Raw genomic sequence first — 13,516 nt, 5'->3', positions numbered from 1 at the left:
TGTGTGCTGGCCATGAAGGGAGGAATCCAGAGCAATTTTTTAGAAGATCTTTATGGAAAGAGAATGGGCTTTGGAATCAGTCAGACCTGGCTTAAATTCCACCTCCACCATTTAACAGTACTGTGATGTGAAGAGGGATTTGTTTTCAATGAATCTGAGCTTGATTTCTTCATGTATAAAGATGGGAAATATCAAAATCTGCCCCCTATGATTGGGTTAAGGATTCGTGATGTATTCTGTGTGTAGGGCCTGCCTCGATAAGTGGTGGCTAATTTCATTTTCATGGGGGCTGAGGTTACTATGCCATGATCCAAGACCAATTTCAGCCAATAATATCCTAAATTTTGAAAACCAGTAGTGTAAATTTGAAAATATCATCTCCTTACTATCTAAAAACAAACTCCATTTGGCGAGAACAGAAGATAAAACTCCAAAGACCAAATATTTGCCGACGGCCCAACTCAAGAACAAGTTAGGTTGAACAAAATGTACAAAAATGTAAAACAGGAAGTGAGTCCAAAAACGGAAGGGGACCCAGGCAGGACTTACTGAAGTTGGTCAAAAAGGATGTCATTCCTTGGAGCATCATAACTATTTCTTTTTAAAATTTTATTTATTTATTTATTTAGAGGCAAAGTCTCACTCTGTTGCCCGGACTAGAGTGCCTTGGCATCAGCCTAGCTCATAGCAACAATCCTCCTACCTCAGCTTCCTGAGTAGCTGGGACTACAGGCATGTACCATCATGCCTGGCTAATTTTTTTCTGTATATTTTTAGTTATCTAGCTAATTTATTTCTATTTTTAGTTGAGAGCAAGTCTTGTTCTTGCTCAGGCTGGTCTCTAACTCCTGAGCTCAAAGGCTCCGCCTGCCTTGGCCTCCCAGAGTGCTAGGATTACAGGCGCGAACCACCATACCTGACCGACCATTTCTTTTTAAATGCTGAAAACATTCTCAGAAGCTCCCACTTCTGTCTAGCAAAACTCATCATTCCTTACTTCTAACGCTCTGTCCAGCCCTACAGAAAATAAATGATTATTTAAAGTGTGAAGCAATGAGAGCTAGGACAGATTTAGTGATGTGGCCAGGAGACAGCTCAAGGATTTCAAAGCCCATGGTCATTTCACTGAGCCATATCACTCTCTGTGGCACTTAATTCCCAGGCTCCCCCCCTCCCCAGTTAACACTTGATCCTTAACAGGATCAACAAGGCTGACTCCACACTAGCAGCTCAGGCAGCTGGGGGGTGAGGAGCCATATAGCCCAATGACTTCAGCTTCTGTTCTTGCATTCCCTGGAGTCATGCCCAAACCCATGGCCTCCTGGAGGGGTCAAAGCAGGTCTGACCTTTAGTATCTCTTTTGGGAAACACACACACATGCACACACACACAACGAACCAATCGCATAGAGCTGGCCAGGCCAGCCTGATAGAAGGTCATCATGAACCACGGGGCCCAGGGTTCCTCTTATTCATATGTCAAGGGCTGGATGGTGAGGCCCAGTAGTCCAGAAAGCTCTTTTCTGCCCAAAGCTTTGTTTTTTCCATGTGTTAGTGGGAGCAGATTGGAGCACAATAGACCCTACGTTTTTTCAGGGTCAGTTTCAACACTCTCAGCCGCTACAGGGGCTCAGGTGGAGCTAGCACTGAGCACAAGCAGGAAATAGTCAAAACAAATCTTCCGGGCTCCATAGACTTCAGTAGTTTTCATTCCACTTTGTCTGCCTCCTCCTCGACACCAGCAGCAGCAGGACGCACACTTCTGGGGGCAGCCAGGCCCTGGGCTGTGTGCGTGCGCACTTTACACATCTGGTCCTTACACCTCTCCGTGAAGTCAATGCACTGTAACCATCTTCTTGTAAGTATGAGGACATAGACATACAGCAAGGCCCAGAGACTCGCCCAAGAGTACACGACTAGTGAGTGTAGCACCGGGTTTCAAAACTAGGTCACCCCTGGGCAGAGCATGCACCTGCGCTCTGGGTCACGACTCTCCTTTGTCACAGTCGAGTACCATCTATGCTACTAGTTGCTTAATAGTATTTTTCTTAATATTCTTTCACTTAATAAAAACTTTTCGTGCTATTCTAAGCAATGTAAAAATCATGGATTTGTTGAGCCAGTTATATTTTTTATGATATTGATTAAGCTTACAATGATATCAAAGCTGAATGATCATGTTCCACCCAAAACCATCTTGGGTACTAGCAGCCAGGTAAGACAGGAATAGAAAACGAGGGTCTGGCCACAGGTCTGCCACAGGGTCCTAGTGTATGAGCCCCTCGCAAGGGCACTCGAGTGTCTGCGTGATTAAATCTGGTGGCCAAGCATGTGCTCCCTCGTACTCCCTCGGTCTAGAGAGAGGCCTTCCTTTTTCAGGATATGTTGGCTTCTTGAAAGCCCATTCTCTCCAGGCATAGACTGTGGTGGGGACAGAGGGACTCTGCACTCAGGCAGCCACTTGGCTTTGAATCTCAGCTGTCCCCTCTGAGTTGTATGGCCTTGGGCAAGTAATTTTACCTTCTTGTGCCTCAGTTTCCTCAACTGTAAAATGGAGATGGTAATAGTGACTGCCTTGTGCAACTTTTGTGAGAATTAAGAGTCCATGTGTGTAAAGGGTGTAGAATTATGTCTGGCACACTGTGAGCACCAAGTGACTCACCAAGTGGACGGAGAGATGCTAGAGAGACACACTCACTTCTCACTTCCCGTGTGTTAGTGCAGAGGCAGGACTAAAATCTGGTCTGTGGTCTACAAGCTTTTGCAGGCTTAAGATTCACCGGGGGCTTGTAAGAAATTCAGTTTGATGCTACCCACCATCCCTGAGTTCTGATTAGTAGGTCTAGGGTGGAGCCTAGGAATCTGCATTTTAACTGCTAACCTGGGGATTCCAAGGCAGGTGGTCTGAGGACTGAGAAGCTACAAGCTGGGCCAGGAGACTTCCCTGCCATCTTCTTCCTCCCTTGAATGTCTCTCATCCCACCGCCTCCCCACCCCTGGGGCAGCTATGGGAAATGCACTGTCTGGAGTTATTTATAGAAAGGGGTCAAAAGTGACACTTCACTTGAGATCCAGTGATAAGAAGGGAAGAAACAGAGGTGGGTAAGATCACAGCAGAGTGACTGAATTCCCTTTTTAAGGTGGAATATGCCGTTTCCCGCCACACTGGGAGTGCCCCAGGTCTTGTTCAGTCCTGTACTGCCCGTGTCTGGCACAGAAGTATACAGTTGCACAGAAGATTAACTATTTGGGATGATTTAGAAGTAAGTCATAGAATTGCCAATTCTGCTTTAAAACTGTTGGGGAATGGCCATGTGCATACAGCCCTGTGCAGCGGGATGAGCCCAGATGGAGTTTTCAGAAGTTTTCACCCCCTCCTTCATCAGGTGGCTGCTTTGTGCAAGGCTGTTGCTGTGAGGGAAGGGCTGTCCTGATCCCTGGTTTACAGCCGGTCCCTGGGGGAGGCTGAGGGACCTACCCAGAGCCACACGTCTTCCAAGGGACATTACCAGGAGCTCAATCAGAGTCTGTTGCCTCTGAAACTTGCCCTGTTTCTACCAAGGCCTCCTTCCTCTGTGGGGTTTATGACATTAGTCCCTGAGAACTAGACTAATGAGAAACATTCTAGAAAGTTTAGTTTAGGAGAAAACAGGTGGGCAGAGCCATGTTCCAAGGCATCCACAGTCCTGGTCTGGGTGAAGAATGATCTCCCGAGAGCTCAGAAAACTCGTGTGTCTGAAAGTCCACAGGTGGGGCTTGGTGCCTGAGCTCTCTGCCCGACCCAGGCTAACGTCGGAGGAGTCTCTCATTGCCTGTTGGCCTAAAGCCATCAGCAAGACCCACACTGCCTCCCAGGTTGCTCGTCTGAGACCAACCGAAGGAGCAACCATGAGGAGCTTTGGCGGGGCAGGAGCCCATTCCATGAAACCCTAACCCTTCACATCAGGCAGACAGGGGCTAATTAAGGCAGCATCAACCATAACACCATCTCCCTTACTCACAGCAGTCTCCAACCTTTTTGGCACCAGGGACTGTTTTCATGGAAGACAATTTTTCCATGGACTAGAGAGTGGGGGGATGGTTTGGGGATGATTCAAGCACATTGCATTTATTGTGCACTCCATTTCTATTATTATTACATTGTAATATAAAATGAAATAATTATACAGCTCACCATAGGTTGGGGACCCCTGCTTATTCAAATAGGCATGAGAGAAAAGAGGAAATAAAGTTAGGACCCATGGTAAGGGAAACTTTCTAGAGGTGGGGGGTGGAAAAGCAACCCACCAGTGCTTGATGTGGTTGCCTGGATCACAAACTGGGTATGACCTGGGGAATTCTCTCACCCAGGGGTGGTGGGGTGGGGAGACCCCTCTCGCTACCTCCTTTTTAGAGGTGACCTCCCACCCACACGATGGAAAAAGAGAAACTTATTTCATGGCGATTTGCATCTTGAAAAATAAAGGCAAATGAGCAAGTCCTTGGAGGCTGATGTTTTCATGGGGTTTGCTCAAGCGTGCTGTCCCCTCCACCCCAGGCTGAGACAACAGAAGATGGGTTTGGTGGGTCGGTGGGTATGATCAGAGGAGGAGGCTGTGATCTGATCCAGTTTGGGGGAGGTGGCGAGGGTGCCCAGGGCACACATGCTGTTCCACCCCGTCACCCGGTTCCATCCCTAGGTCCTGGGGGACATTCTTTCTGTTTTTCTCCCTTTGGTTTTGGGAGGAGAGTGACTAGGCTAGAAAAATCAGAGCCCTGACCTGCAAGGAAGGTGGGGTGGCAGGTCTCAGCATGGTTACTTGGGGACATCGGAAGGGTCATCAACCAGCTGCATGAGCGGTCGTGTCCACTTTGGAGGAAGTGAGGAGGTTCCTCTGTTAAGGGGCCACAGAAGCCATGGATAAGCAGTGGCTGGAGGCCACAGGGCGCTGGCTCTGTTCTCTCTCATGTGGAGCTTGGCAGAGGGGTGGCCCTCTGTGACCCGTGAACTCTGCCCAGCACAGTGCTGAAGGGGTGCCAGGACCCAGGTGTGGTCACTTTGCCAGGAGATGGGACACCAGGCCCTGAGTGCTAGGATTTAGGGGGGGTCGAAAGTGTCCCAAAGTGTGCCAAGACTACCCTGTGGACATTGATGGATAACGGACCTCCCTGACTGTCCCCTTCCCGATCCCCCAGGGGACCCAGCCAATGTATCCCCCCTGCCCCACTAGGAATCTGCGGAAACAAAGCAGAAGTGTTAGAAGCAGCCAGAAGGGTCCAGCCCAGAGCACAGTGGACTTGACTCAGCCTTTGCCTTCTGCTCACTGATGTTTCAGGTCTCTGGCCAGTTGCTCAAGGATGCTGGCCGGTAGCTTTGGGGGTCTGGCCCAATCTGGCATCTCTCCAAAAAACTAACTTTTGCCATCACTCATTAACCTGCAACATTAGACTCTTCCCCCTAGAACACTTGGCACCTTGCACTCCTACCAGCTGGACACAAGGATTCTTATATTTTCAGGAAGATGTCACAGGGATAGTGTCTAGCTTAGTAAAGTAGCACCGGTAAAGCTCTTGCAGAGATGACTACGTGGCTGATAATATTATATCCTGGGCAGGCATGAGTCAAGGTTTCAGAGTCAGATGGGCCTGAGTTAGAAATTCATTAGTAATTAGCCAATGGCATGAATGCCATGCCCTTTGGGGACCTCAGTTTCCTCACCTGTAAAATGAAGGGATTGAACCAGCTGATCTTGGAGCTGTATCTCAAAATGCCAATGATTTAGCATCCTTTCAGGCTGCCAAGCACCCAATCCTTTTAAACTTCTAATTACAAAGTATTTGAACCACAAACAGAGCTAGAGAGACAAGTATGATGAGCCCCTGGGTACGCATTGCCCCATTTCAACAATGATCCGCATCCACTCTCGCCCAGTCTCTGCCCCAGGCTCTCATAGCACAGAGTTAAGCATCTCACCAAAGAAGTCAGACTTACCCTCGGGGCTGGGCAGAGGCCTCTCCGGGGGCGCAGGGGTGGATTTCATGCTGTTTCCCATTTCTCTGTCTCCCCGGGCTGTTGGAGACGCTCGGAGCCTGTGGTATAGGAGACACACGGGGAGAGTCAACTGCGCCCCGAGCCCTCCAAGTGGAGAATGACCCAGTTTAGAGAGCATCCTGCATCATTTCTCAGGCAGCCTGCTTCTTGAAAGGCGGCTGTTTTCATGTGAAGATGAGATTGGCGAAGGTTGGTTACATTTGCGCAGCTCGAGTTCTTTTATCAAGGGAATGACAGTGAAAAACCACAGAGGGGGAAGTTGCCAGCAAATGCTGTTGGTGGCAAAAGTTTCCATTCCTCCACGCCCTAGCTGAAGCTGGTGAGCACCCCCGGCAGTGTTTGTCTGAGAAGTTGAGCAGCATTTCAGGTGGCCCAGTAGAATCAGCGCTTAGGAGCCCTCGCCATTAATTCCAGGCACTTGGAATTCAGAAAATGTAAAACTCAGGAGTTGCGTGGCTATTTAACTAAAAGGAGTAAGGAGAGGGTACTTTCTGCTTCTACCTTTTCTCTTCTATTTGAGTTTTTCAGCATGCTTTCTTTAACGAAGGATTAGAAAGGAAAACTTCCTAACAATATTGTGTACTGGCTGCATGCTTTGCAAACTGCTAAAGCACTTTTACATCTATTGTTCCTTTTGATCATTGCAAAGTCTCCGTGTCGTGTTACACCCATTTTACCATGAAGGAAACTGAGTCTCAGAAAGGGGAAATGACTTGCCCACAGTCACATGACAAGTAATGGCAGAGCTGGGATTTGAACCACTGATGCTACCTCTCTGGTTTGCTCCATAGTGGTTTCCAAGGTGACCACCCAGGCTTCAGTCCTGGCTGTACACTTATAAACTGGATGACCTTGGGCAAGTCATCAAGCTTATCCTGCGTGTTCTGGGGGGACAATAATAGAATAGCATTGGGTTATGGCTACAAATTTAACTGAGATGAAGCTGGGGAACCACTTAGAACATGGCCTGGCAGAAAACATACATTAGTTATTGCCACTTACAGTCCACTTTCTGATTGCCCTTAGTGATAAGCATTCAAATTCTGGGCTCTCATACAAATATTTTGGAAAGGGACATAGATGATGAAAGAATAGCGTCTCTGGAGGGTTGAGACACAGAGGAGAAGGTCACAACTATAGACAGAGCTGTGCCTGCTTTGTGGGAACGAAGAGAAGAGATGGGACAGTGTCCCCCACCCGGTGTCCGGCCCAGCCCCCTCCTATCTGCGTCTGCAGTGTCGGATCACAGCCTTACAAGTTTGGAAGGACACAAAAGTCAGCTGGTCCAACCCCTCCTCGGCCTCCAGTCCTATGCCCTGTGTGCGCAGGTTGTGGGAAAAACCACGCTCTCAGAGCAAGGCCTTTCTGGGTTGAGGGAGGTCTGCAGGGGATTTCTAGTATATTAAGAAATAAGAAAAATCAAAATGAGTGTTTCTTAAAAGTTCACATAGTCTAAACAGTCTCAGGAATAAATTGTCACTTATAGCGCAGACTAATATGTAGTAACAGTCCCAAGAAAATTATGAGGCTTGCGAAACTGTGAGCTCGTGATGCGCTGCAGAAGCTGCGGCAGTACAGGCCACACTTCTGAAGCGACGTGTGAACCCGTCCTCTGGATTTCACGATGGGAAAGGGGGGACTCGCAGATTTGAGGCTTGGGCCCTTTTTCTCTTCTCTCATCTAACCTCCTCACACACAGCTGGGGCTGACGCTGGTGGGACCCTCTGGCAACCGGGCAGGTTGTGACAGTATCACCTCGACTCCAGGAGGGCAGGGACGAGGTGGGCTTGTCTCCGTCCCCCAGCCTGGGGAAGGCACTAAAGGAAGTGTGCCGCCCCCCCCCCCCCCAGCCCCGCCACCAAATTGTATGGAAATGACAAGTGGAAGGCCTGGAACCTGCATTCCCTGAAGCTCAGCAGACACTTCCCAAGCATCCACCCGGTGCCAGACTGGGCCAGGACCTAGCAGGGACCTGCACTGCCTCTGAGGCCCCCTTAGATGTTTCCAGGGAAGAAGCAAACCAAGTAGGCTTCCCAACTCTGAGGAGCATTTAGCCATATAGGCCACCCCACGCAGGCTGCGGGTAGCATGTGTGTGACATGCACAGGCTTTCTCTGGAGGGCCTCAGGAACCACATGTGTGACACAGAATTTGGGAAGCAAACATGTGTCATGCACAGCCTGTCCCACCCAGGCCTGCCTCTGTCCTGCTCCTACTGCTTCCTGGAACCACCAGCTGCCCCCAGATTCTAGCCTCCCTGTCTGGCGTCTCCAAGGCCTTTGGGCTCCCGGAGAAAACACTCAGCATATAGAGTGAACTCTGAAACAATGCCTCCTCCTTGTTGTCTCCAGTGTCCCCAGGACACAGTGCATTGACTCAACAATGCCTTTTTGTCCTTTCAGCCTGACAGCTGGCATCAGGTGTCATTGAACATCTAGGACCGTGCCCAGAGTCCTCTCTGGATGCCCCAGGGTTCCCTCCAGCCCTGCTGGCCTCCCCTCCCACCCCATCCTCCCCACTCCCGAGCCATCTCCAAGTAGCAAACTTCTGCCAAAATGTCTGGTCTCTCTCTCCTTTACATCACAACTATTCCAGAAAATAATCAGGAAAAGATTTCCCTCTCCAGCAAAGTAAATTGTAACATGACCCCTCTTCCCAACAACTTTATGATTCTTTTCAAGCATTAGTGTGCTACTTTGGGGGCATTTCTGGAATCTAATCTGGGGGAAAAAAAGAAACAAACTTGAAACTTGCATTTGTCACATGGGAACAATGAATTCCATCCAAGAAAAGAAACATACCCAGGGACGGGAGATGAGAAAGATCAGTCAACCCAGAAGCCTGGGTTCTTCTACTCTAACACAATCCTCCCTCTCTCTATTTCTTGTACTCTGGCCTCTTCTGCCTCACTGGTTGGAGTTTACCACACATGAGAAAAGGGGCTGTATCTGGCTATATGCCCACCAAAAGCCTACCCAGTCCTAGCAGCCCCTTGGAGGTTTGCTCCCTGGCCCCCTACATTCTCCAGGAAGGAGTTAACTTATCTGAAAGAAGCTTTTCTTCGAGAAGAGTGAAAATTCCCCTGGAGAATGAGAGCTGGAGTCTCCCTAATGAAATGGATGAACAATTTGATTTAATCTGTGACAGTTTCATGCAGTGGCTGGAGGTGGGAGAGAGGGTACAAGAGACATAATTGCTTCTAGGAACAATAAGAAAAGGGCAAAAGAGAAAGGAGTTAATTAACACTGGCTCTGAAAATCCTTGATTTCTTTCTGCCTTTTCTTGGTGGTATAACTCCTAGATTTCTAGGTCAAAGGATCATGACTGGCATTCACCTTATTTTTCTCTCCAGTCTTTGGAGCAATGCTATTTTTCTTTGTACAACCTTGGACCTCAGTTTCCTCTTCCGAAAAATGAGATGAGTGGAAAACATGCTCTCCAAAGAAAGAGCCTTTTAACCCCATTTAATTTTAGCAATCAAGACTCAATGGCTTTTTGAAAATTATTAATAAGAGAAGAGAACCATCAGTACGTTTTCTATGAAGTCCCATTAGACAGAATCCAAACCTTGCCTTTATCTTCTTCGGGATCGAGGGAAGACAGTTAATATGTACAACGCCCCCCTTCTGGTAGGCAGTTTGCAGACCCTGCTGTGTTTAATCTTGCCAGTGTTCCTGAGGACACATATTCCTCTTTTACCTTCTTAGTGTGAAGGCCAGTGGTCCTCTCACCTGCCCATTGTCTCAGAGCCGGAGACTCTGCGTATCCTGACTTCAGAGCCCACACCCTCTGCCAGGGACCATGCTACTGTCTCTCCAGTGGGAGAAACTATAGTCGGTTTGTGACTGGCCACCATCTGAAGAGGCATGGGGCCATCTGAGGGGTCACATGCTTGTGGGGAGTTGCCATTAGCAACATGGGATGTGCCTGCCAGCAGTCCTGCTCTGACCAGGTTTCTGTTTGAGCACATTCAGCATCCTTTCATTGTGTGCTCTGTGTTATTTATAACACAGAGGGGGCAGGCTTCTCAGCCCCTCCATTCCTGGGACAGCATTCCAGGACAGGTCTGTGTGCCTTTTCCACCCTGTGCTTCCAATGGCAAGGCCTCGCTGTCGGGAAGGAAGGGAGCCTGAACACCCTTCATAGTAGCCAAAGGGGAGAGAACCTAAGCAACCTCAACCGGGGGAAGGCAGGTCTTGACTCTGCAGTAAAACCAGGAACCAAACCCTTGGCAGTGGTTGGAATTAATATAAAACTCTACTTAGGGAAACTCTACTTCCCTCTGGCCTTAGAAATTTGTGCTATAAAGTGTGACAGTGATACCTCCACTCATACGACCTTTGTGTAAGGCACAGGAGCATGATGCCATGAGTGGAGAAGCCTTAATGTCCACCGTATACGTTAACTCCAACAGCAGCAGTGACACCCAGAACACCACCACCGCAGCTGGTCCAGCTCACAGCCTGCCAGGCATGAGGCTGAGCGTTGCACAGCCAGCATACCCTAGGTTGCTCACAGCAACCATGCTTTAGAGGTGAGACAAGTAACTTGTCCCAGGTTCTACGACTAGAAGAGGTGAAGCTGGGGTTCCAGCCAGGCCGGCCTGAGCCCTAAATCTGCATTCGTAAGCTCCACAAAGGGCTGCCCTGTTTTCCTGCCCTCTGGTTAGGGCTAAGAAGGCAACAGAAAAGTGATTTTTAAAAGTCATTAAAGCAAACCTTAGGAACAATAAACTTTTGGGGGAACCTTTAAGACAAGGGACATGGAAGCCCCAAAGGGTCTCTTGGATGTCACTTGGCCGTGCTTGGAAGCCCATGTTTGGGGTTCCAGCCAGTGGGGGAGGGAGCTGCAGGGACAGGAGTGGCCAGCTTAGGCCTACTGTGGTCAAAGGGGTAGGCGGGAATCTCGTACGTGACACGTTTTCCAGCCTTTCATGGTGTTGTTTAAAAAAAAAAACTGTTAATGCTGTGGGACAGCAAAAAACAAACAAAAAGAAATACTAGCTGTGCTTCTAACATCTCAGTTTCATAAAAATTTATCACTCAAATGCATATATATAATATTAAAAAAATACTAAAGAAAAATTTCCAAAATGTTTCTAAGGTTCTCTTTAGATAGTGATCATTTAGGTGAATATATTAATTTCTTCTTTACTTACACATTTCTAAAATATCCAAATTTTCTCCCAAATGCATGAATTGCTTTTATAATCAAAAGCTTGGAAAGAATGAGGGAGCCTTAAAGAAGGAGTGTTCAAAGCAGGCAGGCCTGAGTTCAGATTCCAGCTCCCAACCTAACGACTGTGTGTCCTTTGGCAAGTTACTTCACTTCCCTGAGCCTCAATTTTCAACTCCATCAATCTGGGATACAAATATGTGCCTTACAGGGTTGTTCTGAGCATTCAATTACAGATCATATCTAAAGCTGATGTGTTTGGGAGATGGTTGCTAGAAGTGTACCAAACCTGGGCCCCTTAGGGGAACTGGGTGGCCAGGGGACTCACTGCGCAAGCGTGAGCAAGTCCTTTCCCTGGCCTCGGCCTGAGGGTCCTCAGATGCGAAGGGGAAAGGGTTGGGCCGGGCAGCCACTCAGGGCTCCTTGGCCTCAACTGTCCGCCATGATGGGTACCTGTCACTCTTGCACAACTGACTGGGGCCTTGCTCAGGGCTGCCTGTGGTCTCCTTGCTTCAGGAAAAATAAGAGCTGGTACAGGGGCTTAGCATCAGTTGGTCTCCCCTGCCGAGGAGCTCACAGGATTTCCGGGGGCACCCACCACATCCTGTCCTCTCTAGACAGGTGCACCCCTGAGCATGAGGCTGGGGGCTGCCAGGCCGCCTGCCCTGTGACCCACATCGTTCCCTGCTCTCCTTGCAGGGCAGGTGCAGCCGCCACCTCACCACCATCTGTGCCTCAGTCCCCTGCACCACAGAGGAGGCCTGTGCGCCCCATGGATTTGGGGGCACCAGGCGGGGCAAGACCTACAGGTAGCAGGCCCCGCTCTGAGAGGCGCACCCAGTCCTCAGCCTCCTTCTCATGTGTAACGCAGAATCAGAGGCCCTCAAGAGCCACTGGGAGGAGAACTTGGGATCCCCTCACCCAGAGTATTTTAAACTTGTTCGTTCAAACTATATTTTAAAGAAAATTTCCCCAGGCTGGGCACGGTGGCTCACACCTGTAATCCTAGTACTCTGGGAGGCTGAGGTGGGAGGATTGCTCGAGGTCAGAAGTTCAAAATCAGCCTGAGCAAGCTCGAGACCACGTCTCTACTGAAAATAGAAAGAAATTAGCTGGACAACTAAAAATATATAGAAAAAATTAGCCAGGCATGGTGGCGCATGCCTGTAGTCCCAGCTACTTGGGATGCTGAGGCAGAAGGATTGCTTGAGCCCGGGAGTTTGAGGTTGCTGTAAGCTAGGCTGATGCCACAGCACTCTGCTTTAGCCTGGGCAACAGAGTGAGACTCTGTCTCCAAATAAAAAAAAAAATAAGAAAATAAAAGATAAAAAGGAATTTTCCCAGAAATTCAGCACATAAATGAGATAAAAGGGAATTGCTGGCTGGAGCTGGAAGTTCAGCATCTTGACCCTGTGCTACTCTTGATAGGACACTTCAATCCTGGGAGATCACAAAGCACTGATTGAAAAAGTAGCAATTTGGTGCCCTCACAAGACAAAGAAAAGGCTGAGCAAGGGCAAGCAACCTGCTCAAGGTCACACAGTAAGTTTGGACAAGTGTCATGACTCCCTGTCCAGCGCTCTGCCCACTCCAAGAGAGGCCCCACGTGTACACGAGCCTGTGCTCTGGCCCCTTCTGCCCGTGTGGGCCCAAGCTAACAGGAGGAGGATGGGCTTCATCCCAAGACCAGAATAGGATGGACAAGTCCTAGTACATACTTCATGGTCATTTTAAGATGTCATGGAAAGAAGCCAGATTGAAGGGCAGTCAATGCTGGCACAAATTTCAATTTCACCCTTTATTAAGTCACTGAATCTCTCTCTGTATTGTTTTTGTTTGTTTTTAATGAGCGTAGGCATATCTGCCTTGCTGGGTTTTCCCAAGTCAGGGTTGGCGAGAGTAAGCGTGGAGGGCTGAGCACACTGCAGAGTCTCACGGCTCTGCTGATGCAAGGCCCGCGTGCCCCAGACGGGTAAAACAGCAGGTGGAGTCCGTGTGAAGTGGTGTCTGGCATCTATAGGTGGGCAGTACATGCCATTTCTGGCACAGCAACTTCACTGAAACAAAATGAATTCTCCCCCGATTTCTTTCCTCCTTGATCAGCTTTCCATACACCATGGACCCCGATACCCGAGGGAGGGGGCGGGGTGCTACCCAGTCTGAGTTTAGGCCCAGGCCAGGGCCCAGATAGCTATATAACCTGTAAGCTGCTAGCATGGCAAACACTGGCAGTGTGAAAAAAGTGGTAAAGACAATTATTTTGATACTAGCTATTACACAGAATAGGAAAACAGCGAATATGAAACAGGCC

The 13,516-nt window shown here is 48.8% G+C and overlaps 2 protein-coding genes across 3 annotated transcripts in view; one reads left to right on the top strand and one right to left on the bottom strand.

Annotated features, from left to right (window-relative positions):
- The window catches only part of TG (thyroglobulin), a 240,320-nt gene that overhangs the window by 163,792 nt on the left and 63,012 nt on the right, over positions 1–13,516 (top strand). The gene's annotated exons all lie outside the window — the stretch shown is intronic.
- SLA (Src like adaptor) overlaps positions 1–13,516 on the bottom strand; it is a 35,334-nt gene that overhangs the window by 16,456 nt on the left and 5,362 nt on the right. The window contains exon 2 of one of the 2 annotated variants that reach the window (XM_012785442.2): positions 5,971–6,068. In XM_012785442.2, coding sequence (XP_012640896.1) covers positions 5,971–6,031 — 61 coding nt within the window. In that variant the 5' untranslated portion in view covers positions 6,032–6,068. Of the gene's footprint in view, positions 1–5,970; positions 6,241–13,516 lie in introns of those variants that run through there. The other variant, XM_012785439.3, reaches the window with a different exon arrangement.

This window comes from Microcebus murinus, chromosome 7, assembly GCF_040939455.1.
Source record: "Microcebus murinus isolate Inina chromosome 7, M.murinus_Inina_mat1.0, whole genome shotgun sequence".
Lineage (NCBI taxonomy): Eukaryota > Metazoa > Chordata > Mammalia > Primates > Cheirogaleidae > Microcebus > Microcebus murinus.
Note: the sequence above shows the minus strand (reverse complement) of the source record. Positions and strands in the feature narration are given on the sequence as shown.